Source organism: Podarcis muralis, chromosome 7 (assembly GCF_964188315.1).
Source record: "Podarcis muralis chromosome 7, rPodMur119.hap1.1, whole genome shotgun sequence".
Classification (NCBI taxonomy): domain Eukaryota; kingdom Metazoa; phylum Chordata; class Lepidosauria; order Squamata; family Lacertidae; genus Podarcis; species Podarcis muralis.
The window spans coordinates 53,372,681-53,394,321 of record NC_135661.1 but is presented as its reverse complement, the minus strand read 5'-3'; the positions used below and the strand labels follow the sequence as shown (position 1 = coordinate 53,394,321).

The 21,641-nt window shown below is 53.7% G+C and overlaps 1 protein-coding gene across 1 annotated transcript; it reads left to right on the top strand.

The window, feature by feature from the left end:
• Nucleotides 1–3,345: 3,345 nt before the first annotated feature.
• LOC114601882 (serine/threonine-protein kinase SIK1-like) lies at nt 3,346–19,683 on the top strand. The gene is made up of 6 exons (XM_028739484.2): nt 3,346–3,572; nt 6,053–6,692; nt 14,374–14,515; nt 15,167–15,379; nt 16,068–16,205; nt 16,293–19,683. Exons 2-6 carry the CDS (start codon nt 6,101–6,103, stop codon nt 17,416–17,418), a joined length of 2,211 nt encoding a protein of 736 aa, XP_028595317.2. The 5' UTR covers nt 3,346–3,572; nt 6,053–6,100; the 3' UTR covers nt 17,419–19,683.
• Nucleotides 19,684–21,641: the final 1,958 nt, after the last annotated feature.

The following is a 21,641-nucleotide window of genomic DNA, read 5'->3' as shown; positions in this document are numbered from 1 at the left end:
GCAACAGACCATTGTAGTCCCTCAGGCCCCCCAAAAGTTGCTTGCCCTTATTTAGAGGGAGAGAACCGGAAGGAAGGGCCCTTCAGTGGGGTGGGGAGCTGCTATGTACTAAGCTTGGATCCCACAACAATAGGCAAGTAGGAACCTAGAATGCAACAACTGATTGGCTTGCAGGAAAAGACCAATCAGGCTCCAGGAGGGAAGCAGAATCAGACGGGACTCATTGTGTAAATAATGTATATAAAAGCCTTTTGGGGTTTGGGGAGCAATTCAATCACTGTTTTACAAGCTGCAATAAAGAGCATGAAATCACTACAGGACTCCGAGTATATTTCAGGAGCACTTGGCTTTTTCTGCCTTGGGAACATTGGGGCGAATGAAGCTACCTCAGTAGACTGACTCGCCCAGGAAATGACCCAGAAGACAGGAAATACGTACAGGCAGAATGTATGAGAGAGAGAGAGATGACAAATAAAACCATATGCAGGATGAAGAAGAGGGGCTCAGCAGTTGATACAAGCTGCAGAAGATCCTCTCCATCCCCTTTTATTGCTCTTACCCACCCCTGCCGGGAAGAAGTTTTGCCCAGGGTTCAGTCTAGAGCAGTAGCAGGAACCACATTTTGTTTAGTTCTCCTGCACAACTCATACAATTCTTTCTTACAGAACAAGTTGCAATTGCTTTTTCTAATGAACATTTATTTTATTCACTCTAACTGGGTGGAAAATGTGGCAAAGTTAACCTGAGGACCCAATATGCGTTGGTCAGCTCTCTGTGCCAGACATCACAATCCCTTCCCTGCACCCTCTTGTACCTTTGGCAGTGCTGAGTTGTGCTGCCCAGGCAAAGAAGAACCAGGGTTGCAAGGTGCTAGGCTGTCGTGGACTGGCTGGATGTAGATGAGTGGTAGGAGGCACCAGCTGGGGAACCCCCAAGGGAACCCCTAGGGCAGGGGTCACCACCCTTTTTCAGCCGTGGGCCAGTCCACCATCCCTCAGACCATGTGGTGGGCTGGACTATATTTTTTTGGGGGGGTGTGTGTGAACAAATTCCTATGCCCTACAAATAACCCAGAGATGCATTTTAAATAAAAGCACACATTCTACTCATGTAAAAACCACACTGATTCCCAGACCATCCACGGACTGGGTTGAGAATTTTTGAACTGCCTTGAAAGGCAGTCCCACCCCAAGAATATTGCAGCAGTCAATCAAGTGAAGTCACAAAACTGTGGGTGAGGGTGATGTTTCTTTGTTGAGTTGCATTTGTTGAGTTGCATTTGCCCCAGAAAAGTTGAAAACCAATCACAACCATCAAAAATTACAAGTAATACAGCTGGAAAATGCTCCCATGGAATCCAAAACACATATTAAAAAGTCTAACAACTAACTACACACAAATTCATCTGATCTCTATGGAGAGCTAAAACGGTATCATAAAAGCTAAAACCACAAGGCAGAGACATGATAAAAGCAGAAGCAAAACGCCACTATCAGCTTTGCACAAAGCTTACTGAAAATGTGAAAGAATTCCCTGGGTGGACAGAAAAGTCTTGCCAGGTGCCAAAAAAGCCACCAGCAGAAGCACCAAAAGCCTCCTTAGGGAAAATGTTCCATCACAGGGGTGGGGGCTAATGCTGAGAAGGGCCTCCTCCCTCCCTCCCAGCCCCTTCAGATTGAGGTGCACTTGGAGGAGGCACTGTTGAGGATCTTGGGGCTTGATGGGAAGCAATGGGTGTTTTTGTCAACACCAAGGCCTGCAGCCAGGATCAGTGGCGTAGCGTGGGGGGTGCAGGGGGGGCCGGCCACACCGGGCGCAACATCTGGGGGTTAGGGTTAGGGGGCGCAAATCCACGGGTTAGGGGGCGCAAATCCACGGGTTAGGGGGCGCAAATTACTTGCCTTGCCCCGGGTGCTGACAACCCACGCTACGCCACTGGCCAGGATACTTGTGAGGTCCTCATGCTCCAGGGTATATCAAGTCAGGCGTAACTGATTATATATAGAAAGGCAGGTGCTATAATTCTGCTCCTCCAGGGCATACCACATATCACCAAGAGGTGGTCTAGCTTGTTCCAGATCATAGAAGCTAACCAAACCATCTTTGTTTTGGCTTTATGTGGCCTCAGTTTATATTATGTCATAGTCATATCTCTGTTTGCATATGATTGTGAATTGATAGCACATTTGTCACATATTTTACGCGCTGCAGGCAGAGAAGCTCTGAGGCAGCCCAAGTTTAACTTAATGTAGTGGACGGATCCTGCCCACCTCCCTCTCTGCATTTATAACAGTTTCCACCATGTAAACACAGACTCCAGTTCTTATAATGAACCACATAAAAAAATAGATTTTATTTTGCCCTTGTGCTGAGTGCATTCCCATACCACCCAAGTCTTTAGAATAATCATACATAATACTGCATTGGGGAGGAAGAGGACTTGTAGAATTCATGCAATCTCACACATGAGGTTGTTGGCCACAATCCATCAGTATCATGCAGCTTCTTGGGAAATAAAGCGCTCCTTCTCTCAAACCAGCTGCCATCTGATTTGAAAACACAAGAGGCAGTGAAGCAGAGGTGTGTACATGTCAAGCGGCGGCGGCACATGCGCCGATGACAAGTTTGCTGAAGGGTAAAATGCAGCTCCTGGGATCTGCAGTTCAAATTAGGGCCACTGTGTGTGTGTGTGTGTGTGTGTGTGTGTGTGTGTGTGTGTGTGTGTGTGTGTGTTGGGGGGGGGGAACCAGTAGCTGCAGGGACTCCCTCCTCCCTCCTTTTCCCTGGGACTACAGAATGGGGGAAGGAGGCAACCCAAATACAGTATAAGGGAAGCCCGAGGCGCTCTCGGTTCGGCTGGACTTTCGGAACTGGCGCTTTGCCCGCTCAGGATCTAAGCAAGGGGGTCCTGTGTCTAGCTCCAATGCCAAGGCCCCAGATGCCACCCGCAGGCCGCTCTAAATCAGCCCCTTCCCATCCTACGATTAGCCCGTGGGGAGCCTGGGAAGGTCGACAAGCAAGACCCCCTGCGAGACCCTCCCCAAAAGTGTTGCTTGGGCCACCAAGCGCTCTCCAATGGCTTCTACTACGTTTCTGAGACGTTGGCGCAACAGATCGACAAAATAGGGTTTTGCCATGCCTCTGAGCATGTGCCGATTCGCATTTGAAACTCAAATCCCATCTGGACTGGGGATGGAGGGCTTTGCTGCTTTGCGGTGCCCTGAGCGCCTGTAACCATCTGTGTGCCCTCCTACGAGGGATGATGTTGATCCTCAGCCCCCCCCCCCCCCCGCCCCGGGGCCTGTTTGCAAGCTGGCAGGCGAGCTGAGCGGAGGCCGGAGAAGAGATGCGGGAGCGGGGGCGCTGCGGCCGCTGTTGCTCTCCTCCCTCTTCCTTCCGCTCTCTTGCTCCGCGGCTGCTCTGGCTCGGCTCCCCTCGCGTCTCGAGCCCCTTTAAGAAGCCGCCGCGGAGCTCCTTGACGTCACCCGCCGCCCGCGGAACTCCCGCCCGCCCCGAGGAGCACCAGCTGCAGTAGCAGCAGCAGGAGGAAGAAGAGCCGCGTCGCCCGCCCGGTGAGTGGCTTCGAGGGCCTGTGGAGCAAAGCCTCTCCGGATAGACCCCCTACCCCCACGCCCATCGCTCCGGCCCCTTGCAGATCCCCCCGATGCCCCCCCCCGATCTTCAGTACGACCAGGAGCAGGAGCAGGCCGAAGCTGCAGCGGTGGCAGCAGCGCCCCCTCTCTGTTTGCCGGGCTCCGCCTGCCCCTCGCCTTGCACCGACTACCCCGAGGCGGCGGGGACTTCTAAACTGGGGTCCCGAGAGCGACTCAGCCCCGGGCGGCGCCTCGGGAAGAGGGGCACTCTGCACGCGCTCAGGGGCACTCTGCGCACGGCCCATCCTGGCAGCTGGGGGTGGGCAGCAACTCCGTCCCGCTCCTTGTCGCTGGGCAGGCGCCCCCCCTCGCCACCCCCGCTATGGCCCTGCACAGCAAGTCCTGGGGCGGCCCCCACCAGAGCTTCCCCCCGCCCGCACGGCTTTTCTCCCGCCGCATGATCGTCCTGCAGCAGGCACAGGCAGATTTAGGGCGCCCGGAGGCGAGCCGGGCCATCGGGGTCCCCCTGGCTCCGGGTGCTGGGCAGCGGCTCCCCCAGGCGACCTGGATATGCTGCGGACCTTCCGCAAGCCGAGCAACCCCCTCTCTCCCTCCCCCAATCAGGAGAGATAAAAATAAAAATCCACTTGCGAGAGAAAGACTAGTGTCCGCCCCCCGCAATCTTCTTATTCAAACAGCCCCTTGCCAAAATCACTTGGTTAGGATGCAGGAGCCTGGTGTCGCCGGCGGGTTAGACCTTGGCCGGGGACACGCAGTATCGCCGGGACCCCCCTTTCCGAGCTTGCAATGGGTCCGTCCCCGCCTGATTAAAAGCCAGCTGCTCTTAGGCCTCCTTACGGGCGGTGGGGGGGAGGCGGATTTAATTTCTATCTTCTTTAGAGACGGGGTGGCTGCGCCAAGGCCGAGCGAAGCCAGCCTGGAAAAAGGAGAAGAGAAACCCCAATCGGGTGCAAATCCCGGAACGACTCCCCAGGCTTTGCTCTCTCTCCCATCCTGTCATGGCTGCTGGTTGCAAGAAGGACCCTGTGATGGCTGCCCAGTTCCTGCCCAGCTGGGTTCAGGCCCTTGTGTTAACTTTGGAAGCCCTGCACAACGTAGGGCCAGGGTACCCCAGGGACGTCCTCAGCCCTCTACTCCCAGCTCCCTGGCATCATTTGCAGGCGTGTTGTTGGCGTCTCCTGAGTTGGTGAGGCTTATCTGACAGCAAGTGAAATAGATCCTGGAGTGCCAGGCTCTGCCAGGAGAGATTCCGCTGGTGCCCCTTTGGCTTCAGCCTTTAAATGCCTGCTGAAAAGTTTCCTATGATGCCAGGTTGCATTTGCAGGCTATTAAGAGCACCTCTTTCCATAATAAATACTTGGTCTTCGATTCTAAATTTTGTTTCAGTTCTGTAGTGATATTATTGTAAACTGCTTTGATTTTTCTTATGATACAGTGGTATATAAATATTTTATTTTTATATATTTTTTAATAAGGCTATTGCTTTAGTGGGGGGGGGGGGAGCCAGGAACACTAAATGAGATCAACCAAGTGTTGCAAGGCCTGGTTGAGACAGTGAGGAACACCCTTTAGCTGTCAATTGGGGCCCTTTTAGGCTTTCTTTGTGATTTCCTGCACAAATTTTACACAGTGGGTTTGTCTCCAGTCAGTTCAGCATCCCCTTACCCTGGTTTGCTTGAGGAGTTTAAAAACAGCTTCCCATTGATCATTTGTCCTCCCCCAGCTTTCCAGTGCATCCCCCCCCACCCGTCATTTTCCAAACCACAGAAAGTCAAGATCCTTTCTTAAAGCGTTTGTTGTGCTCAGGTGACAGAGCTCTTGAATTCTCTTTCCTTGTATAAACTTCGCATTCTGGTTTGTGCTTGGGTGTCTCCTGCAAAATACTGACCATCTGGCAGCCCCCTTAATATGGGTTAGCAGCTGGATTAGCCTCATTGTTTAGGTCCTAAACTTTAGGAAATGTATGTAAAGTATCTGTGGGAAACATCTTAAAATCGGTCCTTTTTCTTACTGAAATACGTATTCCTTTTTTAACTGTGGTGAGCATTTCTGTGTGGCAGGGCTGTTATAAAAAAAAAGGATTGCTTCCAGAATGTATCGAGGTGGGGCAGTGGCATCACCGAAACAGTCTGAGGAAGCCGTATCAGCCCCTCAGATGAAGGCCAGGGCATGGCTTTTGCTGTCCCTCTCGCTGCCACTAGGCTTTTCAGCTGAAAGGTGCCAATGCCAATTCGAGTAGAAATGTGCAGATTCGTAAGGAACCTGTAAGGCTTGGCTTGCATGCATGCATGTATGAGTCCTCTGGGCCAGGGCTCCTTTAGGATACGCTTTGCAGTCCCAAAATTCCTGAAAGCCTTTCCCTCCCATGTCGTGTGCTTGAAGAGGGCCATAGAGAAGGCTTCCCCTCCCTCCGTTCACTCTGCGTCTTCTCTTTGCAGTCCCCACCTCCATGCCGAGACTCCTGTGAGGCGGAGGCTGTTGTGGACATGGCTGCCGGCGCCCGGGCTTTCTCGGAAGGGAAGATTGCTGGCCTCTATGACCTGGAGCGCACTTTGGGCAAGGGCCACTTTGCGGTGGTGAAGCTGGCCCGGCATGTCTTCACGGGGGAGCGGGTGGCTGTCAAGGTGATTGACAAGAGCAAGCTGGATGGCGGGGCGGCCGCTCACCTCCTGCAAGAGGTCCGCTGCATGAAGCTGGTGCAGCACCCCAACGTGGTCCGCCTGTATGAGGTCATCGACACCCACGCCAAGCTCTACCTCATCCTGGAGCTGGGCGACGGCGGGGATATGTTCGACCACATCATGCAGCATGAGGGAGGCCTGGGGGAGGAGAAGGCCAAGCACTACTTCGCCCAGATTGTCCACGCCATCTCCTACTGCCACCGCCTCCACGTGGTCCACCGGGACCTCAAGCCTGAGAACGTGGTCTTCTTCCAAGAGCAGGGCGTGGTGAAGCTCACAGACTTTGGCTTCAGCAACTGCTTCCAGCCAGGCACCATGCTAACCACCAGCTGTGGCTCCTTGGCCTACTCTGCCCCAGAGATCCTGCTGGGGGACGAATACGATGCTCCTGCTGTCGGTAAGAGCTGGGGTGTGGGTGTGTGCTCTGGTGGCCTTTCGAAGGGGGAAGAGTTGGCAAGAGGCAGAGAGGGACATCCTGAGACCTACTGCACCTTATTTATTATTTTATTTGAAACTGGATAACCTGCTCTTTCGAAAAATATAGCAGGGCGGCTTACGGCATGTAAAATACACAAAACAGTCTATAAACATGTATAAAACATAATTGAAAGCATTGGTGAACGCTGGTTGGTTAAAAGGAAATGTGTATTCTGAAGGCCTGACCCAGCAATGCAGTTATCAAAAGATGTCGGAGAGAAAGCAGGGACAGTTTCTGCCACACTTCCCCAGGTGTGGAGTTTCACAGGACAGGGCTTGCCACACAACAGCCTTGGTCCTTCGGGGAGACCAGATGATGTCGTAAAAGGCCTAGAAGAATTGTAGAGTTGGAAGGGACTCTGAGGATCATGTAGTCCAACCCCCTGCAGTGCAGAAATATGCAGCTCTCCCATACGGAAATTGAACCTGCAGCCTTGGTGTTACCAGCACCACGCTCTAACCAACTGAGCTATCCAGCCTTCTCTGGCTTGCCAACCTGCCCTCTAGTATGTTTTGGGCTAAAGGTTCCATCATCCCTGGTCATTGGCCATGCTGGCTGGGGTTGATGGGAGTTGTAGTCCAAAACACCTGATACCAGAGGCTGGAGCTATGCCACAACAGAGGGAGGCCTTCATGTCCTCCTTGTGGATTTGACAGAGAAAGCAAGAGGCCAAGCTCATGAAATGGCCCTTTGGTGTGATCCAGCAGGGCTCATATTTCGGCCTTGGATTATCATGAGCCTTTGACATATTAGGGTGGAGTTTAATCCAGTGGCAGTAGTTGTGTTTGTGTAGGACATAAATATATTCTCTAAATGTGGCATTGCCCACACGGATTCCACAGTGGAACAACAACGCAGCAACATTTGTAGTATATCTGCAAGTTGTAATAGGAGAACTTGTGCGGCCCTCCCCAGATTTTGAAAAGGGCAGTCAGCCTTCAAAATATGGGCAACAGATAAAGGTTAGGAGGATAGAAGTTTCTGCCATGTTGTCACCATTTTGGTGGTTAATTCAATCTCTGTAAATACATTTAGAGGAGAAGGTATGGATTATTTCAAAACAGAGAACAAACAGAACCCTCTTCCCCATTTTAAAAAAAGGATTTTCACTATGGTGCATGATGCAATACCATCCAAAAATTCAGGTCATTTTCTGATTCTCAAAAATCTCCAATGTTAATGAACAAACAACCCCCAGAGCCAAAGGAAGCAAAATGATGACAGTCTACAATGTAGGCCCAGGATGGTTTGGTGTTGTGGCCTTTTCCCTTAAAGGGTGGGGGCAGGCATGTGGGGGGGGGGGCTGCTGAAGGAAGTAATCACTCACCCATCCTGTTCTTTTCTGAGCCCTCCAACTTGGCTTGAGTCTCATGTTGGCAACAGGTAGCTTGACTCGGGTTCAACAATATCTGGCCATTCTTGGTGACTGCTTCCGTAGGAATGCAAGAGAGGAGGCGAGTGAGGGCCCAGCCAGGAATAAATGTCTAGTGTGAGTTGTGTGCCTGGCCAGACCCCCTCCCCACCTCCAAAGACTGCCTGAGCTAGAGAAGAGGCCTGGGCAGGGCAGGATGTGGTGAGTGAGAGGGAGGTTTGTGTGTGTGTGTGTGTGTGTGTGTGTGTGTGTGTGTGTGTGCGTATATGCCTGTTTGCTTGCCTGCTTAGAACTTTTGGTTGCGGCTGCTAGCAGGAAAGAGCAGAGCTTGTTGACAGGTGCAGAGCCTGCCTCCAGGCTGTGGCTTCTCCCGGCTGGCATCCCCATGGCCACACCCTCCTGTGACCCAGAGCATGGGCTGCACAGCACAGGGCACTCAGGCCTGTTGGGCCTCACACCCTGTTGCTCAGCTGACCCTTGGCCTGCTGGTCTGCTGGTGGCCTTGCCCCATTAGCTGCTGCCCTTTTCATGCCATGCTGCTCCTTGGCATACAGGGCACCCTGGTAGCCTGCAGCAGAACAGTGTGTGTGTTTGTAGGGAGCCCTGTGAGTCACCTGTGGCATTTGCTTGGTTTTCTCTTACCATTCCTGTGGTGCTGTTCAGTAAATTGCGGAGGAGAGGGGGGGTTGGATTAGCTGCTTCTAGAAAGAGAGGGGGTGAGAGAGACTGCTGTTCTGACTGCCTCTCCCACTCCTTGAACAGGGCTGGATTGTTGGCATTTTGCAGCCTTTCCTAGACAGTTGTTGCCAGAGGGCCTGAGCACCCTCGCCTGCTTCCTTTGCTCCATCCTTCCTGCCCCCCCACCTCTTTTCCTTTGCCAAGGCAGCCGCTTGACCTGGGAAGTGAGAAATGGTGCTCTGGGAAGGAAGAGGTGAGGTCAGAGGGAAATGGGTGGGATTTCCTGCCTGCCCAGCAGAGTGTTGTTGTTTTTTTCTTCAATGGTCCCGGAGCCATGAGGAGGAGAATGGCCACTACTTCAGACAGCCAAGGATCTCTCTTTCAGGCTCTGGGAATAACGAGCTGAGTGCGTATGAGAGCCAGCCATTTCTGCAGCTTGCCAAACTGGTCCACTGACCAGGAGGCCAGAAGCCTTGAGAATGGGCTGGAAAATTAGAAAGGTTTCTGCAGCTTTGGGAAGCCTTTTCCCCCGTCCCCACCCTAACATTTCTACCATGCGTAAAACAAAAATATGCTTGTTGAGCAGTGCAGTGTACAAAGGGAGCCCTCTGCCTAGGCAGACCCTAAACTGTGAAAGGTGATGGCTTCCTAGCCTGCAAGAGAGTTCATCCAGCAGCTTGAGGCCAGTGGGATCCCTAAAAGGCTTGAGGAGGATGCCATGGTGGGTTCCTGCTGTGCTCGTCCCCTCAAATGGGGCAACTGAGCCATTGAGTAACACTTGGTTTAGGTTTGAAAGAGGACATCAAGAACCATAGAGTTGGCGGCCCAAGACACCCTGCTGACTCTGGCACCCTCCCATGCCACACACAGGAGCTGCTCAGAGTGGCGGCGGCCGACTCTTCCTTCCACCTGTTCTCCACTGCGTAGGAGGGCAGCAGAGCTAGCTTACAAGGGTGCACAGAGAGCTCTGTCTGGATGGCACCCAAAGGGGATTGGCAAAAGTGGAGGCCTCAGGTGGAAGAGCCAGGGAGCTGCTGCTGCATCTGTGGCCCCACTCGCTCTGCCTAATGGGAAGACTGGCCCAGTGAGAACAGGACCTGAACTGAATGGAGCTGCTTCTCTCATTGAGCCTATTGTGCTATTTGGAGCTGAGCCAGTGCAAGATGCTCTAGGTTTCACCCTGCTGCCTCCAGGGGAGCTCATGGCCTTGCTAGCCCCTGGGCTTTGCAGGGGGTGTTTGTGAAGAGTGTGTGTGTGTGTGTGTGTGTGTGTGTGTGTGTGTGTGTGTTGGTTTTGCTGGCCGCAGTGCACATAAAGATACCAGATATGACAACATGAGGGCAGTGGGGTTGATGTCTGTGTGAGCAGCACCTGTTGCCTCTTCAACCATATACAAATCTTAATGCAAAGTTCCAAGAGGAACCAAAAGCTGAAATCGCAGCATCCTGCACCTTTGAGGCCATGTGCCTGTTCTGAGAACGTTGCAGATTTGCATCCACTTCCTCCTTCTTCCACCCTTTAGTTGAGGGCCCTGACTACGTTACAGACAGCTGCAAGCCCTCCTGGCAGCTGAGAACTTTCTTTACGCCCCTGACTGCTGGGAGCCCAGCTACCCGTGAACAGCAACTTGCTGCTCTGCTCCTTAGAAGGAAAATGCTCTGTTTCAGAACAGCTGGTGTTCTCCTTCTCTGCCCCCGCCCCCTGTGCATCCATCACCCCACCCTCAAGTCCCCCAGTGGCTGATTTCTCCTCCCTGCTGCTCCCCCTCCTGGCCACCTGCAGCAATGAGGACCTTGACTGCATAGCAGCACCCCTTCGGCTGCTATTTATAAGCACCCTTGGAGCAGCGGCTGCTCCTCTATGCTGGCAGTCTGCTTCCTGCTTCCTGTCTCCTCTTAAAGCCGGCTGTGTAGGAGCCTGAGATAACCTCTCATTTTTCTTCACAGCCAAGCCGTCAAACTGAGGCAAATGTGTGGGCGAAGCAAGGCCTGGCTCTACAGTTCTCAGCAACTGGAGGGGGTGGGGGCTTTTTTCCTGGAGTCCCTGTGTCCTAGCTCAGTGTATGTGTGTGAAAGTGAGACAGATTGACACCTTGCCCCTTGTCAGTATCCCCTTTTAGAAGTGGCTTCTTCGCTTCCTGTATTGAAGGGACTTGCAGCTGGTCCTGGGGCCCCAGCCCGTTGCTGGAGGGTGGGGGGAGTGGGCTGGAGTTGGGTTGACCGATGGGGTCATTGGTTTGTGGGCAAACAAGTCTTGCTTGCAGTAACAAGTGGTGGACGCACACACCCCGTCGGCTGTCCAAGGTCCACCTCATTCCCACCATGTGGCAACTGCAAATGTCAGCACATGCTGACAGGGATTTGAGAATAACTGCGAGAACCCACTTGCTGTAAGCAGCCTAGCCAGTTAAGAACAGGATGTGGTAGAGATGGGGAGGCCACTGGAGTCACATGCCCCTCACACCCAAAGCCCCTCTCTTTATGGGCTGGCCCACACTTCGGCTTCTCCCATGCTTAGAAAGCATGGGTCCAAGCTGTTTTCCCCTTGTCCCACTCCTTTCCATTCTTTAAGTCTGCATCAGAGCATATGTCAATCTGGAGCAAACCCAAATTGCTGTTGCTCCAACTGAGCACTAAAGAGTGGTTTTTCTGTGTGGAAAGCCACAGGAAAAAGAGGAACTGTGGACATGCCCTAAGTGACATGAGGAACAAGCCACACACAATATTTTGCTATCTCTCACCCGGGGGCAGCTTTTGCAGGCCACGTTCTTTGTTAAGCATTCGGTTTTAGTCTTGCATCAGCATTCCAGAGCACCCTTCTGCCTCAGGCACTGCTGCCTTCCTCACAGCAGGGAGGGGCTTCCCTAGTCCTGAACTACTACTGGGACACCATGGGGTGGCAGGGGCGGCCCTCTCCCTGCCTGCATCTCCCTTGCATGTGCCTATATTCTGCTCCTGAAATAATTAGCCAGATAGCCAGCCTTCAGACTGGTCTGGATGGGAAAGATCATAGCTATGCTGTAGGGCCCTGAAGTCTGGGTGGGTGTATCCATGTTCAGCCTCTCAGGTATCTGCTTTGAAGGGGGACCTCTGGCTCTGCTGATTTCAGGGGCCCTTTCCTCCCCAGGGCCTAGCTCTGCAAAAGAAAGCAAGTCCCAGTGGTGGCGATGAGCACCTGTGATGACACCAAAGGGACCCCATGTCTGGAGCAGTTTTGTTGATGATAATAATAATGAATGATGGTGATAGTTGCAATGAATGCACAGATAGTTGTGTGAATATTCATTCACCATTAAAAAAACCAAAAAACCCATACAATAATAAAAACCTGAGGAGGAGAAGCCTTTGCTTTCCAAGGACCTTCATGTGCCCTTCAGATGCTGCTGGTAGGAGGAGAGATGGCTCATCCCACAGCTGAGGGCTGTACAGTGAGGGTGGGTGTTTTTAATATTACAGCCACCTCTCCACCCTGAGATTTACACACACACACGAGAGAGAGAGAGAGAGAGAGAGAGAGAGAGAGAGACTGTTGCCCATTATTGTCTCTCTCCTTGTTGATTTGGGAAAGGGAAGTAAGAAGACTCTTTCAACAAGCATGGCAGTGCTACTCCTGCAACCTGTTCTGTTGAAACCAGGGAGTGTCCCAACAACACTCCTACCTCTGCGCACATCCTTCGCAAATCTCGGACCTGCCTGCAGCTGTCAGTAGACAATCGCCCCCACTTTCTGTAGGATCCACCTAATGGCAGTGTGCTGTCAAGGGTGTTGTGAGGGGGACTGAGTTTCAGTTCTCTTACAGCAGGACCTGACATTTCCTGTTCCTTCCACACACACCCCTCCCTAGTTTTTAAACCTGGGTTCAGAGCTAGGGAGACCCAGGCACATACCATAGTTTCCTGGAGGTGTTGATAAAGTGGCACTTGCAAGTTTGATGCAAATGCGTGCTATGAACTGTGCCCCGAGTCATTTAAATGCTTAGCAGTGCCCCCTAAAAGCCAGAACAACAGAGAGGGTTGCTGCAGTTGCAGTCTTTCTGGGTGGGATGGGGAACAGCTTTAGGCATATCGGGTGGGCATGCAAGGGTAAAATTGGAAAGATCCCCTGGGTGGCCTTGGGGTCCTTTGACCCACTTGGGCAGAAGCGCCTAGCAGGAGGCGGAAGAAACAGCTCTTGCCAAGAGCTTGCCTGAGCCGATTATGCTCCAAAGGATTTGAGGCCCCCACCGCACTGCTTATCTCCTGGGCCATCTGTGCTCTGTCCCCTCCTTTCCTCTGCCTCCAAGAGCTTTGCCCGCCCCCCTCTCCAGGCTGCCGTCTTTCCCTGCCTTGTCCAGCTCTGCTGGGAGAGTCCAACTTGCTCTCGTCTGCAGAGAACCCAAACCCAGGGCTCATCTTGGTGGTTCTTGAGTTGGGGGCAGGGGGCAAAAGACAATATCATCTGTGGCCCTCCAGACATTGTTGGGCTCCCCCTCCCTCCAGCCGGCATCCCAGCCATTCACCAGGATGGTGAGGAGTTGGAATCCAGCCAGGAAGGTGGGCTCTGGCTCTCAGGCCAAGAGGGCGATGGAAGGAGCCTTTTCCTGTTGCCTCCTCCACACATTTCACTGCTGCTTCCTTTTCCTCTCGTCTTCCTTGGCCCTGCACCTCCATCCCTCCCAAATCCAGGACAGACAAAGTCCTTGGGCACCCCTCTCTCCTTTCCCCCATTTTTGGGGGGTTTGCAAATAACAGGCTTTTTTGCTTACGGTTTCATCTTAGTCCTGAGCTGGAAGGTATACATTATACAGGATGAGGTGTAAGTAGGACTACCCTTGGGACTGATCTGGAGGCTGCAGCTGGTGCAGACATTGGCAGCCAAGGGGCTTGTGGGGGCAAATGACCCCCTAGCATAAAACGCCTTGCTTGTGGGATTTGCACTGCCTGCCAAGCTGCTGCAAGGCCAAGTTCAAAGTGCTGGTCCCGCCCTATAAGGCCCCATGCAGCTCATCAAATGCTTGCAATTAATGTCACTTGTTGTTTGAGCTTGATCTCAGTGAGAAAATCAAAGAAAAGTTGGAAGGTTTTGGTTCAGGGCTGTGGAACTGAGGTGGGCTGGTGAACTTTGGGAATGCTCACCTGCATTTACGGCATTTATCCCCCACCTTCTTCCCTCCAGGGAGCTCATGGCGGTGTACTTGCTTTTCCTTTTCCGAATTCTGTCATCACGACAACCCTCTGAGGTAGTTTAGGCTGAGAGTGAGTGAGTGGCCCAAGGTCACCAAGGGAGCTTCATGGCTGAGTGGGGGTTTGAGCCTGGAACTCCCAGGTCCTAGTCTGACACTTGCAGGATCTCCATAGAACACTGAGTAGACATCCAGTAGAGGTTGAGGAGAGGTTCTGATCCACCTCACGGTTCTGTGGCATTGAGGCTACCTGCCTTTTCCGCAGCAGCCTTAGTTTTACAAAGTGGTGCTGTGGTGGAAAGCCAAGAACTTGTTGGAGTGCTTGTGTGCGGGTCTCTCTATTTCAGGCCAATGATCCCAGTTCCTCTCCTGCTTTCTGTCTTTCTCCAGATGTCTGGAGCCTGGGAGTCATCCTGTACATGCTGGTCTGTGGGCACCCGCCTTTCCAGGAAGCCAACGATAGCGAGACGCTGACCATGATCCTGGACTGTCGCTACGAGACCCCCCCTCATGTCTCCTCCGAGTGTGCAGAGTATGACCAGACCCCCACTCCCAACTCATTCCCCCCACACCTGTCATGCAGGCAGGGTGTTCCTCCACCACCCCACTTGCCCTCACCAGGTGTGGCAACCGGGTCTTGCACCTCCTTCCTCCCTCCAGACAGAGAGAAGACACTTGGGTTACCTGCCCCAGATTGTAGCCCTGCCCCTTTGCTGACCCTGTGCCCTCCAGGCTCTGCCCAAAGCAGCATGGTTGTTGTAGAGTAGACCCTAGTGGGCATAAGGTTGGGGAAGAATGAGGGTTCTGGATCCTTCCGTCCTCGCCCCCTCCCCCGGGACTGGGCCTGCTCCCTGTGGGGAATGGTGTGGGAGGTCAGCAGGCATGCCTGAGATGGGACACAGTGCCCTTTCACATGCCCCCCCTTTGCCCCAGGCTCCCTCTGTCTGTGAGGAAGGAGGGGGGTGCTAAGGCTGACTGAGCTCCAGGCAGCAGCAGGCCCTGTAGGGCCCAGCTGCTCCCGCTTAGAGACCAGCAATGTCAACAGTCATATGAACACATGGGCTGCCTATCTGTGTGGGGGCTGGGGTGGCGTGGGGCTTCATAGGAGGGGAGCAGGAAAGATGTGATATCTGAGGGCCTCCGCCTGACTCTGCCCCCCCCATACACCCCTTCTGTTGGACAGCCTGATCGCCCAGATGCTGCAACGGGACCCCCAGAAGAGAGCCTCCTTGGAGCAGATTGAGAGCCACCCGTGGCTGCAAGGTGTGGACCCCTCCCCTGCCAGCCGCTCCCTCCTGCCTCTGACGTCGCACAGGCGGGTCTCGGAGGAAGAGCACGGCATCATCATCCAAGCCATGATGTGTGGCAACATTGCAGACCGAGAGACCATCCAGGAGTGAGTCTCCCAAGGGTGGGAGGAGGAATCTGAATTTCCATCTGACGGGGCTCTGGTTGGCTGGGAGGAAAGTGGTGGTGGTGGGGAGCAGGGAGAGAGGACTTACTTAGAAGTAAGTGCTTTGGGGGCTGCCTCCTCAGGCTAGCCCTGCCCTCTTTCCTAACCCCTCAACGGATGCTGTGAGCTGCTCTCCTCAAGAGTCATAAGGAAGGCTGCAACAGCCGTGATGCAGCAGTCCTCCTCATGTGGAGGACTTCTGCCCTGGAGCCACCTGCCTTCGCTCCTGGGTTGGGTCAGCTTTGGCTAGCCTGAGGCCTTTCAGATTATTTGGACTACAGTTCCCATCAGACCCAGCCAGTGCTTGTCACTTCCAGCACCGCTGTGCTGGCTGGGGCTGATGGGAGTTGTAGTCCAAAACCTTGGAGGGCCTCAGGCTGGGATAGGCTGGTCCTCTTTGACCTGAAGCATCTCATTGGTTGAGACGAGCCTGTTGGCAGTGAGTGCCCTCTGAGCATTGGGGGTTTTCTGCCAGGAGAGGCTTTTGGCATCTTGCCTCTTTCGTCCTTCCTGGAGTTGAAGCTGCTTCCCCCTCCCCACCTCCTTTGCCCTTGTATCACCTCTACATGCTCCTTGCAGGGTCCTCCGAGGGTCCTCTTGACTTCTGTCCCTTGCGTCCCCTTCTGCACAGAGCCCTGGAGGCCAACCGCTACAACCACGTGACGGCCACCTACTTCCTGCTGGCTGAGAGGATCCTGCGGGAGAAGCAGGAGAAGCAGAGTCCTGGGGCCAGCCTGGCCTACAACCTGGCGCAGCACGTCCAGAGCAGGCAAGTCTTGGGCTTCTTGGGGCCGGGGTTTGCTTTGACCATTATCACAGCTTTCTGAGCATCTTCCCTTTCGCCACTTTCTCTCAGGAGCTCCTTCAGTGCCGTGGGGGACCCCAGCCAACCGTTGCCCACTGCAGGCAAAAGCCCTCAGCCACTGCCCACAACCAAGAGTGCCCTGGAGGCCTTTGCAGAGCATTCTGGAAAGTCCCTTCTGTCCTTCTCTGCGCTGGGGGAGGACGAGTCACCTTCCAGCTTCCACGGGTGCGGGCAGCCCATCAGAGCCCTGATCCGGCCCTCACTCATCGAGACCCCCATTGCCAAGAGCACCCCTGCTCTGCAGCAGATTTCGGAGGAGGAAGAGGAAGAGGAGGAAGAAGAGGAGGGGAAGCCTGGCCTTTTCCGCAGGAGGACGTCTTCCCTGAACCAGGAGCAGATGAGTGACTTCCAGAGTGCCAAGGCTTCCTTGCTCTTCTGCCGGAGTCTTGCGTCCCACAACAAAACAGGGAAGGCTCTCGGCCCAGGATTCCCCAAGGCCCGTGGCGGCCTGGAGCCTCAAGGGCCTGAGGGTGGCCTCTCCCTGGCAGCGCCACAGAGGCCTCCATGCCCGCAAGGCGAACGGGAGGAAGGCACGGGCACTCAGGTGGGCAGCAGCCTCTGCCTGCCACAGGAGGTGGGCCCAGAAATGCCAGCAGAAGGAGGCCCAAGAGGCAGTTCTTGGATGGGCGGCGAGGAGAGGAGGAAGGGCAGTGCCATCTTGGAGGCAGTGGGCAGAAGGGAGCAGCCCCCAGGGAAGGAGGAAGAGGCCAACAACAACACCCCCCCAGGGAAAGGAGGCGCTGGAGAGGGGGAGGAAGAAAGACTCTTGAAGAAAGAGCACGGGCCACAGAATGACGATGAGACTCTGGCTCAGGGCAGCTGTGGCCAGAGAGCTGCTGGGATGAGCCCAGCCTCAGACCCGGAAGGCCAATTCCGAAAAAGCCCTGAGATGGGACCACCCCAGAGACCGAAGCAGGACGGCCACCGGAACGGCAGTGGCAGTGAGGGCCTGGCAGACGTGATCAAGCTGGACCCTGCCAAGGGCAAGAACGCCAACCTGAAGGACCGGATCCTGCAATTCCCGCTCTGCGAGAAGGCCCTCGCGTTCCGGATGCGGCCCGCCTCCAAGGAGAGCCTCCTCTCTCTGGGACAGTTCAACTGTTGCCACGTCATCTGAGCCGTGCGTCTGCATCTGAAAGAGAGGGATGTGGGCCGAGGAGGGGGATGGTGGCGTTGGTGGAAAGGGCAAGGCCCCCAGCCAGAGGGCCTCGGGTCGCTCCATTCCCATCATCCTCTGCTCCCAGTGAATGGCTGCCACCATCCTGCCCACCCACCTGCCTGCCTACCTGCCTGAGAATTGCATTTAGACTCTCGCTCTGTATATCTGCTTGAATCGGGTGAACGAAATGGCTGCTCCTCTCCCTCTCCCCCCTTGTCCCAGCTGATGCTGTCCAAAGGCCACAGCCCCACTCCCTTAGTTCACTGCATGCTTAACCTAAATCTCCACCCAAGACCAGGGTGTGGGTGTTTGTGTGCCCAGAGCTTCACAACAGCAAATCGGCAGTTCCGATTCCGCTGGGAGCTCTGGGGCAGCTCAGCTGGAGAGATGCCAGTGGGTCTATGGAGGCCTGTTTCCTCCTATGTCCCCCTGCTAGAGGCCAAGGGTGCCTGTCGCAGAGGCAAAACGGATGTCCCTGGTCCTAAAGCTGACAGAGGCGTTGTGGGTGGAGATTCTTTCAACCTCCTTTACAGTGGCCAAAGGGCAACCTTTCTCTCCCACCACCCCAGCAAGGCTCCCCACGTGAGTCTTGCCATGTGGGTCCCTGCAGGTTTACTTGTCCTAAACAGGTCAGCTTCAACGGCCACCTTTCTTGCCCCTAAGGCCAACTCAGATGGAAGCCATGTTGCTCCCGGCCACCTTTGCTCTGCTTCCAAGCCCCGGCCACCAACTGCTGCTTGGCTGTGCCTGTCGAGGCATCCCAGATTGTGACTGTCTGAGCTGAGCTCCCGGATGCTGCTTCCCCTTTCCTGCCAGGGAGGGACCAAAAAGCCAACTCTGGCCTGCATTTGCTAGTGGCTACCTTTGCTTTAAGCTGACGTGGCAAGCTTTGTAGTTGCAAATGGGCAGCAGACCCAGGCCTGGACTCAAGCTCCTCTTCAGGTGCCCAGGGAAGGCCCCTGGCTGCCTCTCCTCCTCCCTGGGCTAGGAGTCCAACAGTGTTGGCTGGCCAAGGCCGCCTCTTCCCACCCCATCACCTCCCAGTCCAGCTCCGTTTTGGAATCAGAGCCAGGCTGCGGGGAGGTGCAGATCAAGCACCAATCTGAGGTAAAAATTAGACACACACACACCAAGTGGGGTAGGACAACTCCTGAGCACCAATGCCAAAAGCAGCTACTGATTTCACCACCTCTCCTGTGGGCCAGGTGACTGAGGTTGTGGGACTGCACCCATGGCAGGGCTGAGAGCGCCCCCTCTTGGTCTTTCCTAACTGCTGGGTGTGGGTCCAGAAGGGGTGCTGATGGGGCTCTTGCTTTGCCTTTATGAAGGCATCCCTCTCCGTTAGCACTATCCATGTTGTTTTCGCCCTGCCCCTTATGGACTAGCTGCTTGGTTTGAGTCCCTGCTGGCCTGTACATTGGAAGGAGCCCCTGCATCTGGCTGTGAGCTGCCTGCCTCTTTCTGGCCAGTCCCCCTGGACCGCTTTCCGAGGAGCCGCATGCATTTCTCTTCCAAAGCATCCCAGCTCTGCCAAGCCTGAAGAGGTGAGGTTTTTATAGCAATTGAAATATTTTTTAAGAATAGTCTATTTTAATGTAACATAGAGAAGGCTCTGTATCCCTTTCCCCCGCAAGCCCAGGGGTTTCCCTGGGCAGCAAATGCACTTTTTAGGAGTCAACTAGCCATGCTCTTCTCCCTGCCTGTTCCTCCCCCCCCCCCATTTGCCAGCAATGTTGCCCCTACTTCCCTTCCCTTTTTCTTCTGTCCTCCTGAAGGACTTTGCCAGTTCGGGTGGGCTGGATGAAGGAGGGCCAAAGGAGGAGGATGCCACCACAGAGGATGGCTCCTGGCCATGCTGGGAGGGACTTCTGTGTGTGTGTGTGTCTGTGTGTGTGCGCTCGTGTGCATCACATACACCCCCCTCCCCATTGCGTTCCTCCCTCCTTCCCCCCTTGAAGTGCTGCCAATCCTCATCCGCCTCCCCATTTATGCCCTACACCAAAACCTCCATCTTCTCTCTGAAACTCTTCCAGGAAAATAAGCTTTCTGTGTATTATTATTATTATGTTATTATTGTTATTATTATTATTATTATCATCCTTCTTTCTTGCTGGCAAGAAATGAATTGGGGATTTGATTGCTGAGCTCCCGCTGGGTTCTGTATCAAGTGCACTGACTGGATCTAAGGCAGCAAGTGGAGTCCAATAAAATGGCTGTGCTGGACTCTGGAGCCGCCTGTGTGTTTCCTCCCTCAGGGGAACGTTGGGTGGGGATGGGTGTGAGCAGCAGGAGGAGGATTCCACTTCAATCCTGCCTTTTAGAGGGGCCCCTGTGGCTGTTTTCCAACTTCAACATTGCTGCTGCCACAGGAGAGTTTGTGTCTCTGAATAGGACAAGGGACAGTGATGGAGGCGGCCATTCCACACCTTGCCTCCTACGAACACCTGAAGCTGCCCTTCTCCAACATGGTGCCTTCCATATGTTTTGGGTTACAATTCCCAGCCAGCACAGCTGCCCAAACATCTGGAGGGCAGCTGGCAGTGGGAAGTTTGGACTAAATGGTGACCCTTTCTAAAGGTGGGACAGAATAAAGAAGCCGTGGCAGAGCCTCTTGGAAGCAAAGAGGCCTAGTGGCGCCTTTGAAGCCTGAGAGGTGGTTCCTCACGGCCTGAGCTTTTGTGGACAAGAGTCCCCTTCATCAGACGACAAAGTGCTGTTCTCAGTTACTGGCTGTACAAATACGCACATTGTTCTAGAAAGGGAAAGCATGAAAATAGTGGGGGCAGGAGGCCATGAAAGGCGAGAGGCTTGTGAATTCATAGCCACTTGGCCTCACACTTTACCATTCTCTCTCTCATCCTCCCCTGCCTCAGCCATATTTACTCTCTTAAGTCTGAGATGCCATGAGACAGAACTCTGTTTTATTTTTTACCGGAGGACAGATAAATTGGAAAGTTGCCTTAAGCTGGGGTTACAAAACTGAAGGTAAAGGCTGGTGTCAGCTTATCAGAGTCACTTGGCAGCTCCCCCCTCTCCATGCTAGAGCCCCAGGGTGGGGGGGTGAGGCTAACTCCTTCCAGCCCTTGAGGCCAAGCGGCTCCTCTCCTCTGGCACAGAGATCACACTGGCGGCTGTTGGTCTGCAGGGGCTGCTTTTAGTCAGGCCAGACTGAGCCTTCTCATCCCAACACCTGTTTTATGTAAGGCTTAAGTCCTGCAACATCCAGGCATCTTCACCTGCTGGGACTTAACCCATTTTGCTGAAATGGTGCCCCTCCAACTAATCTGCTCTTGGAAACGGATCAGAGCAGAGAGACCTGCAGGGGTTCATGGGTGGTGGATGCTCTGAGAAGGGACCTAGGAAGGGCACAGACGTTCTCCAACCCTGGTTCACCTTCATAACCTTCCAAGAAACAACAAAGGTGGCAAATGCCCTTCAGTATCTGATATTTAAAGCTTTGCTGCTTCTGGGCATGAAGTAATGGTGCTAGTTTAGTTTCTATTCAGGTCCTGTTTTCTGTTAAAAGGAATCAAAGCAGCTTGCAATAACAATATAAAAATAATGAAAACAACCACTCTCCACTCCATATCGGTAGAGAAGAATCTGCAAATGGCTGGCCAAAGGCAAGAATGGGAAAGAACAAATGTCAGGAGGCACCACATTTGCCTGTTATATAAACAATTGCCAGTCTTGGCCAGCCTAAGTTTCACAAGGGCTGGCCAGGTCTCACCAGTGCACCTGACCCACACAGTTGCTGGAGGGGAGGCAGAGAGGCACATGCAGTCTAAGAGGTGTGCCAAGAGCCATCACAAAGTTGCCAAATACGTTTGGGGCATGTACAAAGTTTGCAAGCTGAGCAATCCTTCGCAGCCAGGCTGCAAGGGGTCTCCTATGCAGTCAGGCTGGGGAAGGTACTTTGCCTAAGGCCTCCTTGTCAGAGAGTACCATGCTGGGTTCAGTGCTCCGACTCTGTATGAGACATCTGCACAAGCTGACATATGGACAAAGGTAATACAGCTATCTGAGATTCTGTAACCTGCAGAATAAAGTGGTAAGGTCACTATATTCCCTATACAGAGAGAGCCCAGAGTGGGGCACAACTCTGGCTGCTTTACATCCAGTTGTGTACTTTGCTCAGAGGTCAGTCTCTCTCTTTGTATTTCGCAGCATGTTAAACAGCC

What these genes read in the sequence shown, in the direction of transcription:
- LOC114601882 (XM_028739484.2), top strand. Translation starts at nt 6,101, where the DNA reads ATGGCTGCCGGCGCCCGGGCTTTCTCGGAAGGGAAGATTGCTGGCCTC. An exon ending in ATACGATGCTCCTGCTGTCG is followed by an intron (nt 6,693 to 14,373) that starts GTAAGAGCTGGG and finishes GTCTTTCTCCAG; the next exon opens with ATGTCTGGAGCCTGGGAGTC. An exon ending in GACCGAGAGACCATCCAGGA is followed by an intron (nt 15,380 to 16,067) that starts GTGAGTCTCCCA and finishes CCTTCTGCACAG; the next exon opens with AGCCCTGGAGGCCAACCGCT.